Below are 18,740 nucleotides of genomic sequence, written 5' to 3'. Positions count from 1 at the left end.
AAATGTTCTTATTTTCATCCAATCTATAATGTTCGTGAACGAAGTTTTTTCAACAAAAAAAAAATTGCTTTCCCCCGCTTCCCCCCGATTGGTTACTTCCCTCTTGATCATACCACTATATATATATATATATATATATATATATATATATATATATATATATATATATATATATATGAAAATGCTAATGACAACCTTTAAGGTTGTCATTAAGAGATTAAAACATGTAAGATATGCTTGTACCTTAATATAAAATCAAACACCTCCTAGAAAATAACTACCCCATGTACCATCATTTCTAGCATGTTTTAATCTCTTAATGACAACCCTAAAGATTGTCATTAACATTTTCCATATATATATATATATATATATATATATATATATATATATATATATATATATATATATATATATGACTCATATATTTTTAAAATTTATATTTTTTTGAAGATAAACAAAACGCTTGGCTCACGAAACCGGTCTCATATTTCTAATTGGTAAATGCAACCTCTGCATTTAAACACTTCGAGATTTTTTATTTTTATTTTTGAAAAGCAAGACTTTCAATAGAGAAACAAAAACAGTACAAGAGTGACAATGGGCCATATTTGAGCCCAAGAACGTACACCCTAGACATACAGCAACACGAAATAGACCAATACAGATACACGAAAGCTTGGTTTGCGAGTATTACAAACTCAAAAAATATACAGGGAACAATTGCTACAGAATATTAAGATAGATACTTGGGTCACTCAACCATGTAAGTCAATCGATCTTTCTTTCTTTTGATCTTTGCGAAATCCATTCAAAAGATTTTAATTGAATCTCGTTTAAACCAACCGGAGTGTTCCAACTTTTACCACGAAATACCTTATTGTTGCGATTTTTCCAAATGTAATATGCACACACCTATTCCACCGCTTGCCAAACTTTTTTGCCAACATTCGACATTGGGACCGAAGAATTACCTCGAAGAATCTAGTTGGTACTAAGATTAGAAAAGTTCCCCAGTCGCCACCATCCGTAAACCCGATTCCAAAGTTCCATAGAATGTTTGCAAAAGATTAAGGAGTGATCTACCGTTTTCAAGTCGTCGTCACAAAGCGGGCATCTTACGGAATTAAATTGACACCTCTTTTTTCAAGTTCGATCCTAACTGGAATGCGTTTTTTTGTAGCCCGCCACACGAATATTTCTAGTTTTTTTTGCACGAAGTTGGTGCGTAAAGTTTCGCCTGTATTGTTGCTGCTCGAAAGTACATGTTCGTTAATAGCCTCCGTTAAGTCCTTAACAGTAAACACACCATTTGTATTTAATTTCCATCTCCAAGAGTCTTTATTTTGTTGAGAAAAAGAGAAGCCTGTGATTAAAGAGGAAAGCTCGACAAGCTCACTGTTTGTACGCCCCGTAAGGTTACGCAACCAGTTCAGATTTAAAGTAACACCGGAATCAGTAATGCAGACCCGTTCGCTGACCAGAGCGTGTTTTGAAGTCTCTAATTGAAACAGTCTTGGAAATTTGTTGCAAAGCTTGAAGTCTCCTAGCCATTGCTCGTTCCAAAATACAGTTGAAGACCCATCTCCAATGATCTTGACAAAAGAATTTCGAAAAGGGATATTCAAGCCATCAATCTCAGAACCTGTCAAAATGATATTACGCCAAAGACTCGAAGTTGAGGAATGATTTACATCATACTTCCAAGCCACCATTAGAACCATGAATACTACGAATTATTTTAACCCAAAGAGCGTTGGTTTTGATTTTAAACCTCCACCACCATTTTCCCAAAAGGGCTAAATTTTTACTTTTTAATGACCCGATATTTAACCCCTCATTCCCATATGAAGAACACATTATCCCATTTTACCCATGACATTTTTGAACCCGAAAAGGACCCGCCCCAAAAAAAGTTGCGTCTCACACTCTCAAGTAATTTTAACACACAAGGCGGGGCACGGAAGAGCGAGAAAAAATACAACGGGAGACTATTTAGAACCGATTTAATGAGGACCGATCTTCCTCCAAATGACATCGTTCGCATTTTCCAATCCGAGAGTCGACATTTGATTTTATCAATAATTGGATTCCAATATTTTAACTTGTTCATTTTAGCACCAATAGGTAATCCAAGGTAAGTAAACGGGAATTTCCCTACTTGACACCCAATTCGATTAGCCACATGATTAACCTCATCATAATTGACCCCGATTCCGTATAGACAACTTTTGTGAAAGTTGACTTTTAAACCCGATGCAAGCTCAAAACATTGAAGAAGATTACGAAGACTATATGCATTAGCTCGGCTCCATTCACCAATAAAGATAGTATCGTCGGCATATTGTAGGTGTGAAAGTAAAACCTTATCTTTACCAACCTCCACTCCTTTAAACAAACCCGTATCCGAAGCCACTTTTGCTAAAATATTCAAACCTTCCGCCGCAAGAATAAATAGAAATGGAGATAACGGATCATCTTGCCTAACACCTCTACTTATAGAAAATTCGTTTGTAGGAAACCCGTTTATTAGAATTGAAATGGAAGCGGAACTCAAGCAAGCAAATATCCATTTCCTCCATTTGACACCAAAACCCATACATTTCATCACATCCAAAAGAAAATTCCAATTAAGACAATCGAAAGCTTTTGCAAAATCAACCTTAAAAAGAATACCTTTTTGTTTAATTGACTTTAGATAATCAATGCTTTCGTTCACAATAAGAGCACCATCCAAAATGAATCTACCTTTTAGAAACGCGCTTTGTTCGGAACTAACGAGAGGTGGAATGACCTTCCTGAGACGATTTGATAACAACTTGGCAATTATTTTGTAGTAACTACCAATTAAGCTAATGGGTCAGTAATCACCAAGGTTAAGTGAGTCCGAGATTTTTTATTTTGTTGTCGTGATTATTAATACGTGTAATATTGTTGGGGCATGGAACATACATATGTTCCATACATATGTTCCATATCTTGTTGAAATTATTCGTTTTTTTTAATATATCATTTGCTTTAAAAAAAAAAATAATAACCGTTAAAATACCCGTTAAATATACGGAGTAATTAGTTATGATATAAATACACCGGACTCCATTGAATTTTGATCATGAATTCACCACTCTCACATGGTAAAATGCCTTAACTGAATATGATTGATTGGAAGTCAAAGACTACAAATAAAAAATGGCCAACATTGATTTGGTGCGTGATATTTGAAATCGTTTAAAATAGTAATTTATATAGTATTATTCTACAACTTTCTACTAAACACTACTACAACAATAGTCAAAATATATAAAATATAGATATATACATATATAATTATGTAAATATTAATATTAATATTATATTGGCAAATGCAATAACCTCTTTTTGTAGGAGTACTGTAGAGAGAGAAATGTAAAAGATGTGAAAATGAACTCAAGAACAGAGAATTATGTTACATTTGGATCAAGTTTATAGAAACTTCTGAAATAAAAAGTAATATAAATATAAATCTCTTACATCTATCATGTATTTATTTGTATTCATATGTCTATTGACATGTTTAAGCTACAACTAATTTTGATAAGATAAGATCATAAAAATGCTTTTAATATAAGCATCAACATCAACATCAACATCAACAATAAACTTTATATTTTATACTATAAACTTTAAAGCTGGTTTTTTAACAGCAATTGGGATCACCCGAGGGGGACTTTAACCACCCGTTGCGATCATCTCCCGTTTCGACTATGCCGATGCAGCAATAAACCCCGCCCCCATCGCTGCCCGGGAGGAAACCTTGAAACCAATCCAAGGGCACGACCAAGTAAAACCGCCCTCCCCTTTACCCCCAAACGATATGGGAAAGGTGTCATGGGTGGATACTTCATGGCAGAGATGAAATTGTGTTTTTAATATGTAGCCGATGAGGATCGAACTTCTGACCTCCCCTAAAGGAGACAGGCCCTTAAAGCTAGTTTTACTAAATACACTATTAATTTTTATTTTTAAAAAAATGTTATGCGTTATGTTTATAAATCTAAATACTTATACTATATGTGGGTCATGATAGAAAATTGACTTTTGATATACTATTTAATTTAATTCTCAAGAAAGAAGTTCATCAAAAATTGATGACATATGCTCATTCTAATACGTAACAGCAAATCCTAGGTATTGTTTCGTAATAAAGATAAAGATAAAGATTCTATATCATATTTCACCAATGACCAAATAACAATTATTCTATTTGTTCCAAATCTTATGATTTTAAATTTAAAAACTACATATAGTACCGATAGTCAACAGTCATGGTGATTTAGTCAATAGTGCCAAATTACACCACCCTTCCTGGTTATAGAAACTATAGAAGCTATCATATATTCATACTTTCTTTTCTTTCTTTTTTTTTTCATAGTAGTGGCATCTAGTATATATCCTCGGTACATCTATCGATTTTATCTAACTAATTTATGTTCGTGGCATACTCTCTCCGTATCAATTGAATTATCCCTAAACAAAAAATACACTCAAAAAGTCATAAACGTAGTGTACTCTCTATTTACTTTCCAGTTTTACTCTTATTTTTTTTTCCTTTTAATCATATCTACATACATTAAGGGCATAATAGATCTTAATCTTCTTATTCGTTTCTATTTATGAAAGTGAACAATTAATTTTAGATATCCGAAAATGAAATACTGGACAATAAATTAGGAACGAATAGAGTAATAATTAACCGCGTCACATAATCGTATACAAAGTTAACTTTTTTATTAGAATAACGAGTTAGAAGTTATTGACGGAGGTCCGTATTGGGAAATCACCCACCCGATCATATCCATGGCACTTGTCGGGAGAAAACCACATTGGAAAAACCCCGTTAAGGATCGATTTTTTGACTTTTCACATCCACCGAATACCGAGTAACCGGGGTACAGTAAGGCAATGCACAAGTGGTTATCCAAAGTTAATAAGCTAGTTAATTTGATGATTATTCAATGTTAAACAAGTCTTCGACTTATTTTACTGATGAAACAAAACGAGAATTGATTTGCACATCAAAATATCACATAATCATATATTAGAAGTACTTTATATTAGTACACTATTCAAAGTCGCTTAGAAGCATAATGTTATCTTATACAGTTGATCAAAGAGAATGGAATTGATGTATTGAGCATACCACCAGCGAGATTAGGAGATAATGAAGAAGTAAACTATGAAACGGTTACAACAGCAGTGAAAAAGGCACTTCGATTAAACCGTGCAATCCAAGCAAGTGATGGTCATTGGCCTGCCGAAAATGCTGGACCTATGTTCTTTACTCCTCCCCTCGTAAGTTCATACTGTTACGTCTATATTTAACATGCTATACGACTACCGTATATGATTTATTGTAACCTTTAATAGTAACTTTTGCATTCTTTAGTTAATTTTTAAGCAGAAAGAAAAAAAAAAAAAAAAATGAACATAATAATCTTAGTTTAGTTTTTTCTTTTTTTTTTTTAAAGGCAAAGATTTTATTAATCATTGAATTTACATGGAACCATACTTAAGGAAAGTATGGGATCAAACTTACAGGAAAAAAAAAAAACTACACGAACAAACGACTAGCAGGTTACATCGAATTTAGATTATTACTAACAGGAAGAGAATTATCCTATGTCATCGAAATATCTAGGATTTCCAATCCACTGAAGCCAATCGAGGTTGATATGTTTAGCGTGATTCGATATCCATTCGAAACACTTTAGTTGGATTTCATGGAATCTCATTGCCACCGTGGTACTCGATTTCCTGAACAATATGTGATTACGGTTTCGCCATATCGTGTATGCACATACCCAAATACAAGCTTGACGAATGCTTGGTTTTGATCCTATGTTTGTAAGCATGCTTCCTTTAAGAATGTCGTTTAATGTCCAAGTGTTGTTGCTGTAGATGTCGAGCCAACGAAACACTCTATCCCATAATTCTTTTGCAAAGGAGCAATCTTTGAGTATATGCTCGCTTTTTTCGATGTCATTGTCGCAAACCGGGCATCTAACAGAGTCTAGGTCTTTTGCCCAACTCAAACGTACCGGTAATCTGTTCTTTAACGCCCTCCAAATGAACACCCCTATCTTTTCGGGTATTAATCTGTTGCGATGTTTCATTACCACCACTCGAAGGTTGCTGCAGCTTCTGATTAATGAGATCGGTCATCGCAGATGTTGAGTAAACCCCGTTGCTTTGTAGAGTCCAAGCCCAAGTGTCCTCGTCCATGTCACTGTACTTGAAACCCGCAAGTAATTCTGATAACGAATGCAGTTCGGTTAAGGAGCGACCGCTAGGATCCCTGCACCAATTCCATGAAAAATTTCACGAGTCGTTCAGCTTTGTTAAGCGAGCAGAACGGAAGCGTTTGCATCCGCCTCTAACCTAAAAATTCTCCCATATCGCTCGCATAGGGGTTGGTCTCCGATCCAATGGTCTTTCCAAAACAACGTGTCTGCACCATTACTTATCACCTTGACAAAAGAGTTAGCAAAGCATAGATCGAGTTTTGACAAGTCCTTATGTATGTTAATAATGCCATTCCAAGTTGACCCGTTACCCCAACCCGATTTGAACTCATAGGACCCAACCCCCCCTCTCGCCCGTAAATACTTTGGATGACTTTTACCCAAAAAGCGTTTTTCTCTTTTCGAAATCGCCACCACCACTTTCCTAGTAAGGCTAAATTTTTGGCTTTAAGTGACCCGATATTGAGCCCCCCGATTCAAATGACCCAAGAATTGTTTCCCATTTAACCCAAGGCATTAGTGTAAGGTTGAAAACAATGGCGGATCTAGAAATCGTAGTCACGGATGTCACTATTTAAAATCTAAATAAAATTACATTATTCAATGATGTCATTCAAAAAAATTTACACTATTCAGTGATTTCATTTGTTAAAAAATCCAAAAAAAAATTCACTAGTTTGCATATTTTACTGGTAGCATGTAGAATCACTATCACTGCTTGGTAGAAAAGCAACCGAAAAGAAATTAAAGGAGGTGGACGAAAATTGCCTAGGTTTTTGTTTTATATATTTTTTTATTATTATTAATTTGTCTAAATATGAGTGAATTAAAATGATACTATTTGTTTACACCAGTTTATAAGGATTAACTTACCGAATATGTCGCAAAAAAGGGATGCTCATTAATGAGGTATTATAGAAGATAATCACCCATATAACACATGTTATATAGTAAGCAGTTGCGAAAATTGAAACTTTTTCTTGAGGACCGAAAGTATAACATGAACTCTGCAACTGTGAGAGTCTACTCTTTATCCTTACATATCGTAAAATTTATACTAATAGCCCAAATATTTAAGGGGGACACCGCCCTTAAGCCGGAATAGAGGTGTTATAGGACAAAGTGATGTCAATTCACAAGATATATATTCAATGTGTAGCTTATTGCATTGTACATAAGTGGAGCGATCAACACTCATTTAACCAAGGAGCACAAGCGAGAAATGATACGTTATATCTACAACCATCAAGTAAGTGTAGATGACTTTCTACGGATCTAGAGGTCGGTCTATGGCCGGATCTCGTGGCGGAAACACGAAATCAAGTTTAATCGAATAACGGGTCAAGCGATAAGCGTCTAAGTCGAATCTAGGTCGAATCCTAGGTTAAGACGTGGCCTGATGGTGTTATTTCGGTGGTAAAAGTGGTCGGAGACGAATGGGGACGAAGGGAACCGGAGAGGGTAGTGAGAATGCGTAACCCTAATCTGTTCCAGAGTTCCCGTATATATAATACCAGATGTCGACAGTCAGCCGACTGTAGTCTTACAGTCGTCCGACTGAGCTAGTCAGTCGTTCGACTGAATCTACAGTCGTCCGACTGAGACTTCAGTAATAATAAGATTATGTAATTAATAAGAACGCAAAGTAACGATTAATCATTAAGAACACATTACAAGACAGAGTTAAGCAACAACGAATAAGAACTAGGGATTCACGAATATGCACCAACAAACTCCCCCTAAGACCTAGTTCTATATAAAGTATCTGTCTTGTCTTCAACCCTGTTTAGGATCGGCATTCATGCCTCGCAGATAGCAAACCTTGGCGACTTTGCTAAACTGTTCTGCTTGGACACGATTCTGGGGTCGATACATCATCCGACTGAAATGCAAAGTATGAATGTCAGCTTTGGAACAATTCCTGAGCCAGACCGGATCGAGAACACGGATCGTATCATTGTCATCCCCCTTCGTCTTTTCCAACACAATGACGGCTTCCTCTGAGCGATCGTCATAATACCACCAACGAAAACGTGGGCTAAAGTTTTGCGGCATCTTTTTCACTGGTACTTGTCTCATGTAGCGCACCGCATCATATTTCACAATCTTACGTCTTAGGCCCGTTTTCTTGTTTGTGCGATAAAAAATCTTTGGAAACTGAGGTCGGAAACCCTCGAAGTTCTTTGATTTGAAAGATGTTTTTATCCACTTTGCCAAGATATCGGAGAGTCCACTGATCTCCTGATATAACATCCGTAGCCTGGCAACTTGCATGAATTCATAGTAAGGCAGAGTCTTAAAATCCCAAGGGTTTTTCATGTAATCCACTCCACCTTCTTTCTTGATCGCATAACAATTCAACTCTTTAATCCAGGCCCAAGCTAGGACTTTCCCTCTGCCCATGTGCTCGTCCCTCTTGGTCACATACTTCAACCAATTGGGCTCGAGTTTCGGCTTTTCACAATAATTTCTGCAGCGCAAAGCAATTTTCCATTGCGCTTCCAAAACCTCTACCTTTTCTTTCAAAAACCTTACCGGCAAAAACCCTTCCGGTAACACCTCTGTTCGTTCTTTCTCTTCACACTTTCTGTTCAAAATCTCCTCATTCATTTTCTCAAAATCAGCAAAAGTAGGGAGATCATCATCAACTCCCTCATACCGTGGGTAATCCTCCACCGGTTCATCCTCTATAATAACATCATCAAAAGAATTATCGGTTTCACCAACAGGAGCAGGTTCATCAACAAAATCATCATCACTGTCTCCAACCGATTCAAAAGAATCATCATCAAAGTGGACCTTTGACGACGACGAGGCTGCATTTGCGTCAGCATATAAATTCGCTTCTTGCTCTAGACGCACCAGCCGATCGATGTCCTCCCTAGAGAGGTCGTGAGGAATCTCCCCCTCCTCTAAATCATCAAAAACAGAAGAATGATTTAGTTTATCTTGCATTGCTATGAACTCCGCGACAGTTATAACCTGTAACGGAGTCGGATGTAAAGGGTGGTCGGTGTCATACCCTTTTGCCACTTCCAAGTCGAGCTGTTCGTTAAAATCCCCAAACTGGCTAGGTCCACCTCTCTCTTCAATAGTCTCAACCACCTCCAGATTCTGTTCTAGTTCTTCGAGTCGTTTAATAGCCGTCTGAGCCAAAGATTCAGCCCGAGGTAGGGCTAAAGCGTGACTATCCGACGTCGCTCTCAGCTCATCTATCTCTTTCCTTTGAGCCTCAATCAACTTCTGTTGGGCATCATAGGCTGCCCTTAACCACTTGGACTCTTCTTCACGTTTCTTCTTCTCATCTTCAGCAGCTTTTTGAAACTGCTCAAAATTTTCACACAGCGTAGTGTATCGCTGACTTAACAAGGCTACATCAGGGTTGGTTAGGGTTAAGGTTCGAGTTGATTGAGTGGGTGGAGGTTGTGGAATTGGATCTGTTGGAGTTTGAGTGACAGGAGGTGTTTCTGTTGTAGGATTTGTTTGGGTTTGGGATTGAGATTGGATGTTTGACGAAGACTCGCCAGGTTTCAGAACTTTCTTCGTTAACCTCATACGTTTAACCCTCACAGCTTTAGTTGACACTTGTGGAGTTTCCTCCATCTTTCGCTTCAACGCCTCGGCCGTTTCGGCCGGCAACTCCTCACCTTGACCACCGTCGACAGGACGATTTTCTGGCTGAGATTGAGGCGGTTGATCAACCTCTTGCTCACCAACAACTTCAATCTCTTCCTCTACATCTGATTCACTGTCTGAGTGACGACAAGCATCACCCTCTGGACAAACGTAATTTGGATTGGCTAAGTGACCAATCAACCTCTTAAACGGAACATCAGCCGTCCCCTTCTTCTTTTGTTGATAACGCGTTAAACCAACCGCGTTCAGGTGAATCAACTCAATAACATCCTCCTTGATTTTACGCAGGTCAGGAACCTGACTATCTATTATGATCTGGAGGAATCGAGGGTACATCAGGTACTGTGACCTTGTGTCAGCCTTGAGATTGCTGACAAGGTTATCGAAAATAGTCTTCGAAAAGTTGTACGGATGATTTAACGCTAACGCAACAAACATCGAGCACAAAACCGCAGATAAACCATCGTAACCTCCCTTCAGAGGGCTCAAACAACGAAGAATCACGTAAGTCAAATAACGATACTGAGGACAGAACCGCGTCCTTTTCACAGCACCAACAACGATGTCATCCGCATACCCACATCGTTTCAAACACTTCCTGACCTTCTTCACATTTAGCATTGTCGGCATTTCATCAGAATCGGGAAAACCTATAACATCCCTAATGATTTGCGTAGAAATACGCACAACCTTCCCATCGACAAGCCCTAAAATCACTGGCTTGTTATCCTCAGTCACTAACTCAGCAGTTTCCCAGAACTTCCTCTGGTGTGAGTAGTATGGAGTACGCTCAACATTAATAGCGTTGAAGATTCTCGAACGCTTCAGAAAAAGAATAATGTCGACGAACCCATAGGCCTTGGATTCGTCACTGGTCTCGTTTAAGTACGCACAGACGTTTTGCTCTTTGCTTGCCTTTAAACCTGGCAAGTCCCTTGACAACGGAACAATAGGAATTTCTTCCTGAGTCTCCTCAGACGATCGTGAGGCAGTAGGTTCAGTAGTAGCAGACATATCTGCAGAACCAAACAATTCACAGAAACTAGAGACTTAGAGCATGACCAATCACAAAACATAACATCAGGACGAACAACGCAACCAGGTCAAACGATACGAAATAACCCTAAAAGTCAAACTGAAACATCTACACTCGTGCGAGTGTCAGGTACACTCGTTCGAATGTCACTTCACTCGTTCGAGTGAAGACTTCGGTCGTACGGGTGAAACAAGAATTTTGGCCTGGTCAAATAGCAAGTACAGTCGTCCGAGTGTAGATACACCCGTCCGGGTGACAATTCATTCGCTCGAGTGAAGTTCACACTCGTGCGAGTGACGAACGTCACTCGTCCGACTGAAGTTCATCAGATCTGTTTGGGTCCGATGGAAGATTTGGTCAAATACGATGTTTTAGAACCTGTAACTCACAGCGAATAGCCTTTATAGGCCGCTTAACGTAAAGCACAAACCAATTTGATGATTCAACGGTCCAAAAAGTCTTAATTTAAACTTGGGTTTTCAAACACAAAATCATCCATAACTTGCGAATCTGTACGAGTTAAAGTACCTGAATATGAGCGCTGAAATCACAAGACAAAGATGAGTAATAAAAACGAAAGCAAAAGCTCTTTTCTCAAATTCGAAATCCCAGATAAAATTCGCCAATTTTCACAAGTATTTTGAATCGACTGTCGTTCATCTCCTTATATACCAGACAGACACAGTCGTACGACTGTACATCAGTCGCTTCACATTTTTGCCACACTCGTCCGAGTGACATCTCACTCGAACGAGTGAGAACCTCATTCGTACGAGTGTGCAGCAGTCACTGATCCCATATTTTCACTCTCAGTCGTTCGACTGAAGTCTCACTCGTGCGAGTGAACCCTTCATTCGCTCGACTGTCACTTCAAAATTCAAAAAATCAACTCTTTCTTTAAACTTCACTTTCCCAAACCGTTTGCTCAAAACTCCCCCTGGGACTGATCTTTCACATTAAAATTCATCACATTTAGTCCAATTAGAATTCCAATCATAATTAAGTTCCATTTCGACAAAGAGACATCATTAAAAACGACTCTTATCAGTCTTACTACGCTAACAAACAAAATAAACGAAAATCTTTTTGTATTTTTCTGAATGAAACATAGCTGAAGAACAATTAAACATAAATGAAACAAATCTACATATGAAACTAGCAAACAATAAGGAACATATTTTTGTGAGATAGATAACTTTGATAATTCAGGGATCAGAACTGTCATTAAGTTGTAGTTTATGAACGTTCATTTCATAAGATTTAAGTACCTATAAGTTTTATCTTCGGCTCTTGGTATTAGCACACGACTAGAATTACTGACTGTCACCCCAGACATTTTGATGATCACGTTATATTAATTACTTTGACATATTACTATGTTTGCTTAGATCATAGAGTCAGTCCTCATTTCAGATCGCACGATGTTTACGGTAGTCAATTGAGCACGAAAATCCCGACGCTGTCCGTTACCACGAGTGCATACTTTGGATCTAATTGTGAAGGAAGGTTCTCACAGTAATTTTCGGAATATCCCTGTCGACCATGAGCCTCTACCTTGACTTAACACTTTGAAACAATTAGCTCGGCTAGATCTCACAGAACCAGTATCCTGAATACATGCGTCAAGAAGTTGACCACTGTCGCTAGAGACCCCTTATGCCGTATTCTAATTATTATTAAAGTTACTTGGGAAACGGAATAATAATCGCATATGATGGCCTAACCTATAACTTCAGAGATTTTTGAGATATCTCCTTGATTGCCTAAACTTAAGAATACACCTTGGTATTATCGTGAAATGATCTGAAACATGAACATTCTTCGTGTGTAGAATTCATCTCAATCTCGTTCTTGACGATTGATCATGATTTGAATCCTTGTCTTCTTCAGAACTGTTGACTTCAAATGTCTTCTAGACCAACCAGTTGTCTCAAAATTTTTCTACTAATTTTTTTTATTTTTTTCAATTTTATAGAATTTGTAGAATTTGTCTCAAAATTCTAGACCAATTTCAATTTTTCATTTTTCATTTTTCATCTCAATATATTTTTTTTTTTTTTTTTTTTTTTTTTGAAACAACGGTTGTCTTTGTGTATCTTGAACATGATGTCTTCAATAAATGTGTCTTCAATTGCTTTTCAACAGCCCATGATTGTCTGTTTATCTGAAATATGTTTACCTCGGTGTACACTTAAGTATCTACTATTTTGAGTGCATATTTGAGTATTAATTTCGATTCTCCTAATCTTGGCATGTAAGGTAACTAGAAACAGTGTGCACGCATAACAGAATACATCGCCTTGTATTGATTTTCTGAGTATTGTATTGCAAGTACTTAATACCCAGCGCTAATTGTCTCGCAGAGAAAGTCTCAATAGGGGATACCCTCACCTTTTGTTGATTTCCCCAACAATTATTTCTTTCATACGCACCTGTGGTAGTTAAGTGACTACCATCAACCGCTATAAACCTTTCCACGATTTCCTTGTCAAGATATTTACTTGGTTGTTCGTGTGATCACCTCATTCCAAGATTAGGTCAGTAAGACTTACCAATACACCTTTGATAAAAGCCTATATTACATACGCTTAGAACGTTAAACATACATGATCAGTAAAATTTCCTCATCTCCCAACAAGGTTAAATAACTCTTTTTCCATTTTCTATTTTTTTTGTATTTTTGTTTTTCTCATTTTTTTGTATTTTCTGATGTTGCGATTTTCTCCCCCTAAAATACTAAAACCGAAAATCTTTTTGGCTTTTTGGATTTTATCTATACAAACAGAAAATAAATAAACACACAAAAATAAAAGGCAGTAATGTTACAGAAAAGACTATGACTCGAGTTATTTTTCAGTCTCTTTGTCGGGAACCATGTCTTTTAAAAGCTTTAGTCCAATTTCAGTTAATAAAAATTCAAAACGTGGTCTATCAAAAGCTTTTGTGAACAGATCAGCCCTCTGTTCAGTAGTCCCAATTTGAACTACATCAATTAAACGTTTTTCATAACAATCCCTTATAAAGTGGTATTTAATCCCGATGTGTTTAGTTTTTGAATGGTTTACGGGATTCTTAGTGACCGCTATGGCGGCAGTATTATCAACAAAAATAGGGGTATTAGAAATTTGCAAACCGTAGTCACGCAGCTGTTGTTGGATCCAGATAACTTGAGATGTACAGCTTGCTGCAGCAATGTATTCCGCTTCACAGGTAGATTGAGCTACCGCAGTCTGCTTCTTACACTGCCATGTGACCAACCGCTTTCCTAAAAACTGACAACCCCCAGAAGTTGACTTGAAATCCTTTTTGCATCCACCATAATCCGAGTCACTGTACGCTGTTAACTCAAACCCATCCGCACACGGATACCACAAACCCAAACTCGGCGTTTCTTTCAAGTAGCGCATTATCTTCTTAACGACCAACATGTGATGAACATTCGGGTTCGCCTGATAACGAGCACACAGGCAAACCGCAAACATTATGTCCGGTCGAGACGCCGTCAAGTACATAAGGGACCCAATCATGGCCCGGTACAAAGTCTGATCAACCTTCGCACCGTCCATATCCGGTGAGATGCCGTGATTAACCGAAAGAGGTGTCTTAGCAGGTCTCTCAGCCTCCATTTGAAAACGAGTAAGAATATCGGCAACATATTTCGTCTGGTGTAAGAAAATGCCTTTATCTGTTTGTGCAACCTGGAGACCGAGGAAAAACTTGATTGTCCCCAAAGAACTCATCTTAAACTTGCTCTGCATGACCTCCTCGAAATCATCAACCATACCTTTGTCTGTAGACCCGAAAATAATATCATCGACATAAACCTGTACCAACATCAAATGCTTCCCCTTTTCTTTAATGAAGAGCGTCTGGTCAATAACACCCCTCCTAAAACCATTCTCTATCATGTAATTGGACAAGGTTGCGTACCATGCCCGCGGAGCCTGATGCAAACCATACAAAGCTTTGTCTAACTTGTAAACCTTTTCTGGAAAATGCGGATCCTCAAACCCAGGCGGTTGCTCAACATACACAGTCTCATTAATCTTCCCATACAAAAACGCGCTCTTGACATCCATTTGGTAAACCTTGAAACCTTTGTAAGAAGCGAATGCCAAGAAGATTCGAATCGCCTCCAGTCTCGCCACTGGAGCAAAAACTTCATCATAATCAATGTCAGGGATCTGAAGATATCCCTTGACCACTAACCTTGCTTTATTCCTTACCACTATACCCTGCTCATCCTTTTTGTTCTTCAAAACCCATTTCAAACCCAGCGGCTTACAACCGTGAGGTGGATTAACAAGCTTCCACACCTCTAAGTGTCTAAACTGCAACAGCTCTTCTTGCATTGCCAAAGCCCAATCATCATACAATAAGGCTTCGTAAACATCTTTCGGTTCGATCTGACACACAAAACAAGAATGGGCATGTCTGAAGATCCTCCCCGATCGATTCAGTTTCGAGTAAAATGCTGTCACAACATTAGCACTTAATGATTCAGTAGGTTCCGAAGTTGAGGCTTCGGTAGGAGGTTTACCCGGAACACCAGTATCATCCACAAAATAATCATTCAATCGACACGGACGTATAATATTTCGATTCGATCTACGTACTCCCCCTACATCACTGCGGGGTGCTTCATCTGATTCGGACCCTGAAGACTCATAAGGACCCGAATAAGTTTCGACTAAAGGTGGAACCGGCTGTTCTTCTTCCTCTTCTGACTCACTACCAGTAACAGATTGCTCAGCCTCATAATCACTTGTATTTTCCAACTCAGGAACCGAATTGGAAGTAGACGGAACATTAGCATTCGGAACAGGAGTAGGAACACTAGTAACAGGAACATTCGCTGCAGAAGATCGAGTCTCCCACAAAAACTGTGCAGCTAAATCTTCATCAGTAACTTCTGGAGGAAGATTAAACGAGTCAAAGAGATCGTTGTAGTCAAAGTGCCAAGCAAAACCCTTAACTGTAATAGCCTTTGGATCCATCTTAGGCACCTCAACCTCATAGTGAACTTCAACACGTTTCGTCTCTGTGTTATACACCCTTTTATTCGGATTCCCATAACCTAAGAATATACCAGTAACAGCTTTCGGGTGAAATTTACCACCGGTATCTTTGATCATTATAGTGCACGGCGCACCAAACGGTTCTAGATGTTTAATGTTAGGTTTCCGATTTTGTAGCAATTCATAACAAGTCTTCCCGTGCCTCTTAACAACTAGCACACGGTTCATGATATAGCAAGCAGTGTTCACGGCCTCACCCCAAAAGTTAATAGGAAGGCCCGAGTCCGCTAACATGGTTCTAGCAGTCTCAATTAACGTACGATTCTTTCGCTCAGCTACACCATTAGACTGTGGGGTGTACGCAGGACTAAACTGTTGTTGTATCCCTTTCTCTTTGCAAAAGTGGTCCATGTACTGATTTTTGAATTCAGTACCATTATCAGTCCTTATCTTCCTTACCTTTAAGTTGTACAAACTTTCAAGCTTCAAAATTAACAGTCGGATCTGCTCAAACGTTTCCGACTTCTGTTTCAACAACACAACCCACGAGAATCGTGAGTACTCATCCGTTACCACAAGACAATAAACTTCCCCTGTAAGTGTTTTCTGCTTAATTGGACCGAAAAGATCCATATGTAATAACTCTAGAGGAATGTTAATCGAATGAAACTTTTTCGCGGGATGAGATTTCTTTGTCTGTTTCCCTTTCTTACACGGAACACAACCATCCGGAATATGAAAACTCTTAACATTCAGCCCCTCAACCAAACCTTTGTGGGCCAGATGGTTCATCTTTCTCAAACTTAAGTGACCCATACGCTTGTGCCATAACACTGACTCTTGTTCAGAAGCTTTCGAGACAAAAGCTTGTTGACCACCAACAGCAGCAGTGGCCTTCTTCATGTCAAGTATATATAAGTCTTTGTGTCGCGGCGCAGTCATAAGGATCATATCTTTAGGAATCTCAAACTCTTTCTTCAGAATGTAGCTGTTCTTATCATCAAACAACACTTTGTAATTCTTTTCAGCCACTTGGGAAACAGACAGCAGATTGTGAGACATCTGCTCCACATAATTCACTTTATCAAAACTAACAGAGCCATTTGACAGAATGCCCTGAGCAGTAATATTACCCCCTTCAGCTCCAGCAAAAGAAACTGGTCCACCGTCTATTGGTTTAACATTAGAAAGTAAAGCCAGATTCCCCGTCATGTGCCTGGACGCTCCACTGTCAACTATCCACGTGCTGGTACGTGGATTGTAAGCGACCTGCACAAAACAGTAAATGATTAGTTCACAATGGGCACCCATGCCCGAATGGCAGTGGGTTTCCCATCAACACCAACAACCGGCAACTCAACCCATTTCCCTTGAGATCCAGACGGACCTTTAGAGTTGCCCTCTCGTTTTACTTCACTTTTCGGTTTCCAGACTTTTTGAACAACAGGTTTTCTATAATAATCGGCAGTCTGGAAATCCTTTCGGTCACGGTCTGACAACGGAGAGACTGACCTCTGCCAGTAAACTGGCCTTGGATTGAGGTCAACCTTCCTTTTTGGGGTCTGTTTAAATGGACAAATTCCCGCCCTATGACCTGAGGTCGCACACGTATAACAAGTAGTTTCGGCAGCTCGGTAGCTGTCATCAGAATTCACGGAAGGCGGTCCTCGATATCGGGATCTTTGGACCTGAATTTTGGTAGGTGTGGACTGTCGTTTTGGTGAAACAGGTTTGGTCGGTGGTTTGGTTTGGGGTTTTGCCTGCTGTCTACGACCTGGTGGTATATATTTGGGTACACTACCATCAGTTACTCTTTTGCCAGAAGCATATTCATGCTCATGGTTTAGTCCCTGTTGGAACTTCACAACTGGTGGTGGCGTACTTTTCTTGTTTGAGGGCTTAGATCTATCAGCAGGTTTTACGGTTCTCGGTCTCTGTTTCTGCTCAGTCACCTTCTTAGCATTTGAAGGATTCTTAAGGATGGTGACTGGCTTACTAACAGGGGTAGGTTTCTTCACTTCAACAGTCTCACTTTCACTCTCAGAGTCAGTTTGACTGTCTTCCACAATACCCTCAATAAAGATTTGGTCCTTTGGTTCAACTTTTAAAACCTCGGCTTTTGTGGGTTTGCCGGATTTCTCTCCACTTTTCTCCTGTGGGGTACTGGAATAGTCACCCATTAGAGGTGGAGGAATCCCGTCATACCCAAGCCCGGTCTTTCCTACGTTCTTGTGCGAATGAAACTCATGCACATACGACATTCTCTGGTAATTGTCAAGCCTAGCCTTCTCACATTCGTACTTATTCTTATAGGATTCTCTCTCAGTCTTAAGTACTTCCATTTCAGTAAGGTTCATATCTAAAATTCTCTTATTCAAAAGAGCATCAGCAGTTAAACCATCTACCTTAGTTTCTAGGTTCTTGATCTTATCTACATAATCTTGCTGCTTATTCAAGTAAAACAGGGCATCCTCATAATCCTTCTTATTTACAGCTACTTCCTTTCTAAGGCTATCAACTACACTAGCATACTTAGGGCATTCACTACATGTAGTGGGAATCTTATTCAAGGTATCTACAATGGATTCTAACCTAGCTACTTCTAGTTCATAAGCATGGCATTTTAAACAAGCAGAAGTAGAATCATTTGGTACCTTAGGTGTCTCAGAAGTATTTGCCATGAAGGCACAGTTGTCTTTCAGTCCACCTGATTCCTGATACTCCGTTTCCGATTCCAGCTCAGACTCTGAACTGGTACCATCCGAGTAT

General features: G+C 38.9%; 1 protein-coding gene across 1 annotated transcript in view; it reads left to right on the top strand.

Annotated features, from left to right (window-relative positions):
• LOC139886581 (dammarenediol II synthase-like) overlaps nucleotides 1–18,740 on the top strand; it is a 29,268-nt gene that overhangs the window by 3,209 nt on the left and 7,319 nt on the right. The window contains exons 2-3 of the mRNA XM_071870432.1: nucleotides 5,143–5,331; nucleotides 7,441–7,530. Of these exons, the coding sequence (XP_071726533.1) occupies nucleotides 5,143–5,331; nucleotides 7,441–7,530 (279 nt within the window). The remainder of the gene's footprint in view (nucleotides 1–5,142; nucleotides 5,332–7,440; nucleotides 7,531–18,740) is intronic.

The sequence above is a fragment of the Rutidosis leptorrhynchoides genome, chromosome 1 (assembly GCF_046630445.1).
Source record: "Rutidosis leptorrhynchoides isolate AG116_Rl617_1_P2 chromosome 1, CSIRO_AGI_Rlap_v1, whole genome shotgun sequence".
Lineage (NCBI taxonomy): Eukaryota > Viridiplantae > Streptophyta > Magnoliopsida > Asterales > Asteraceae > Rutidosis > Rutidosis leptorrhynchoides.
This window is presented reverse-complemented; position numbering and strand designations above follow the sequence as displayed.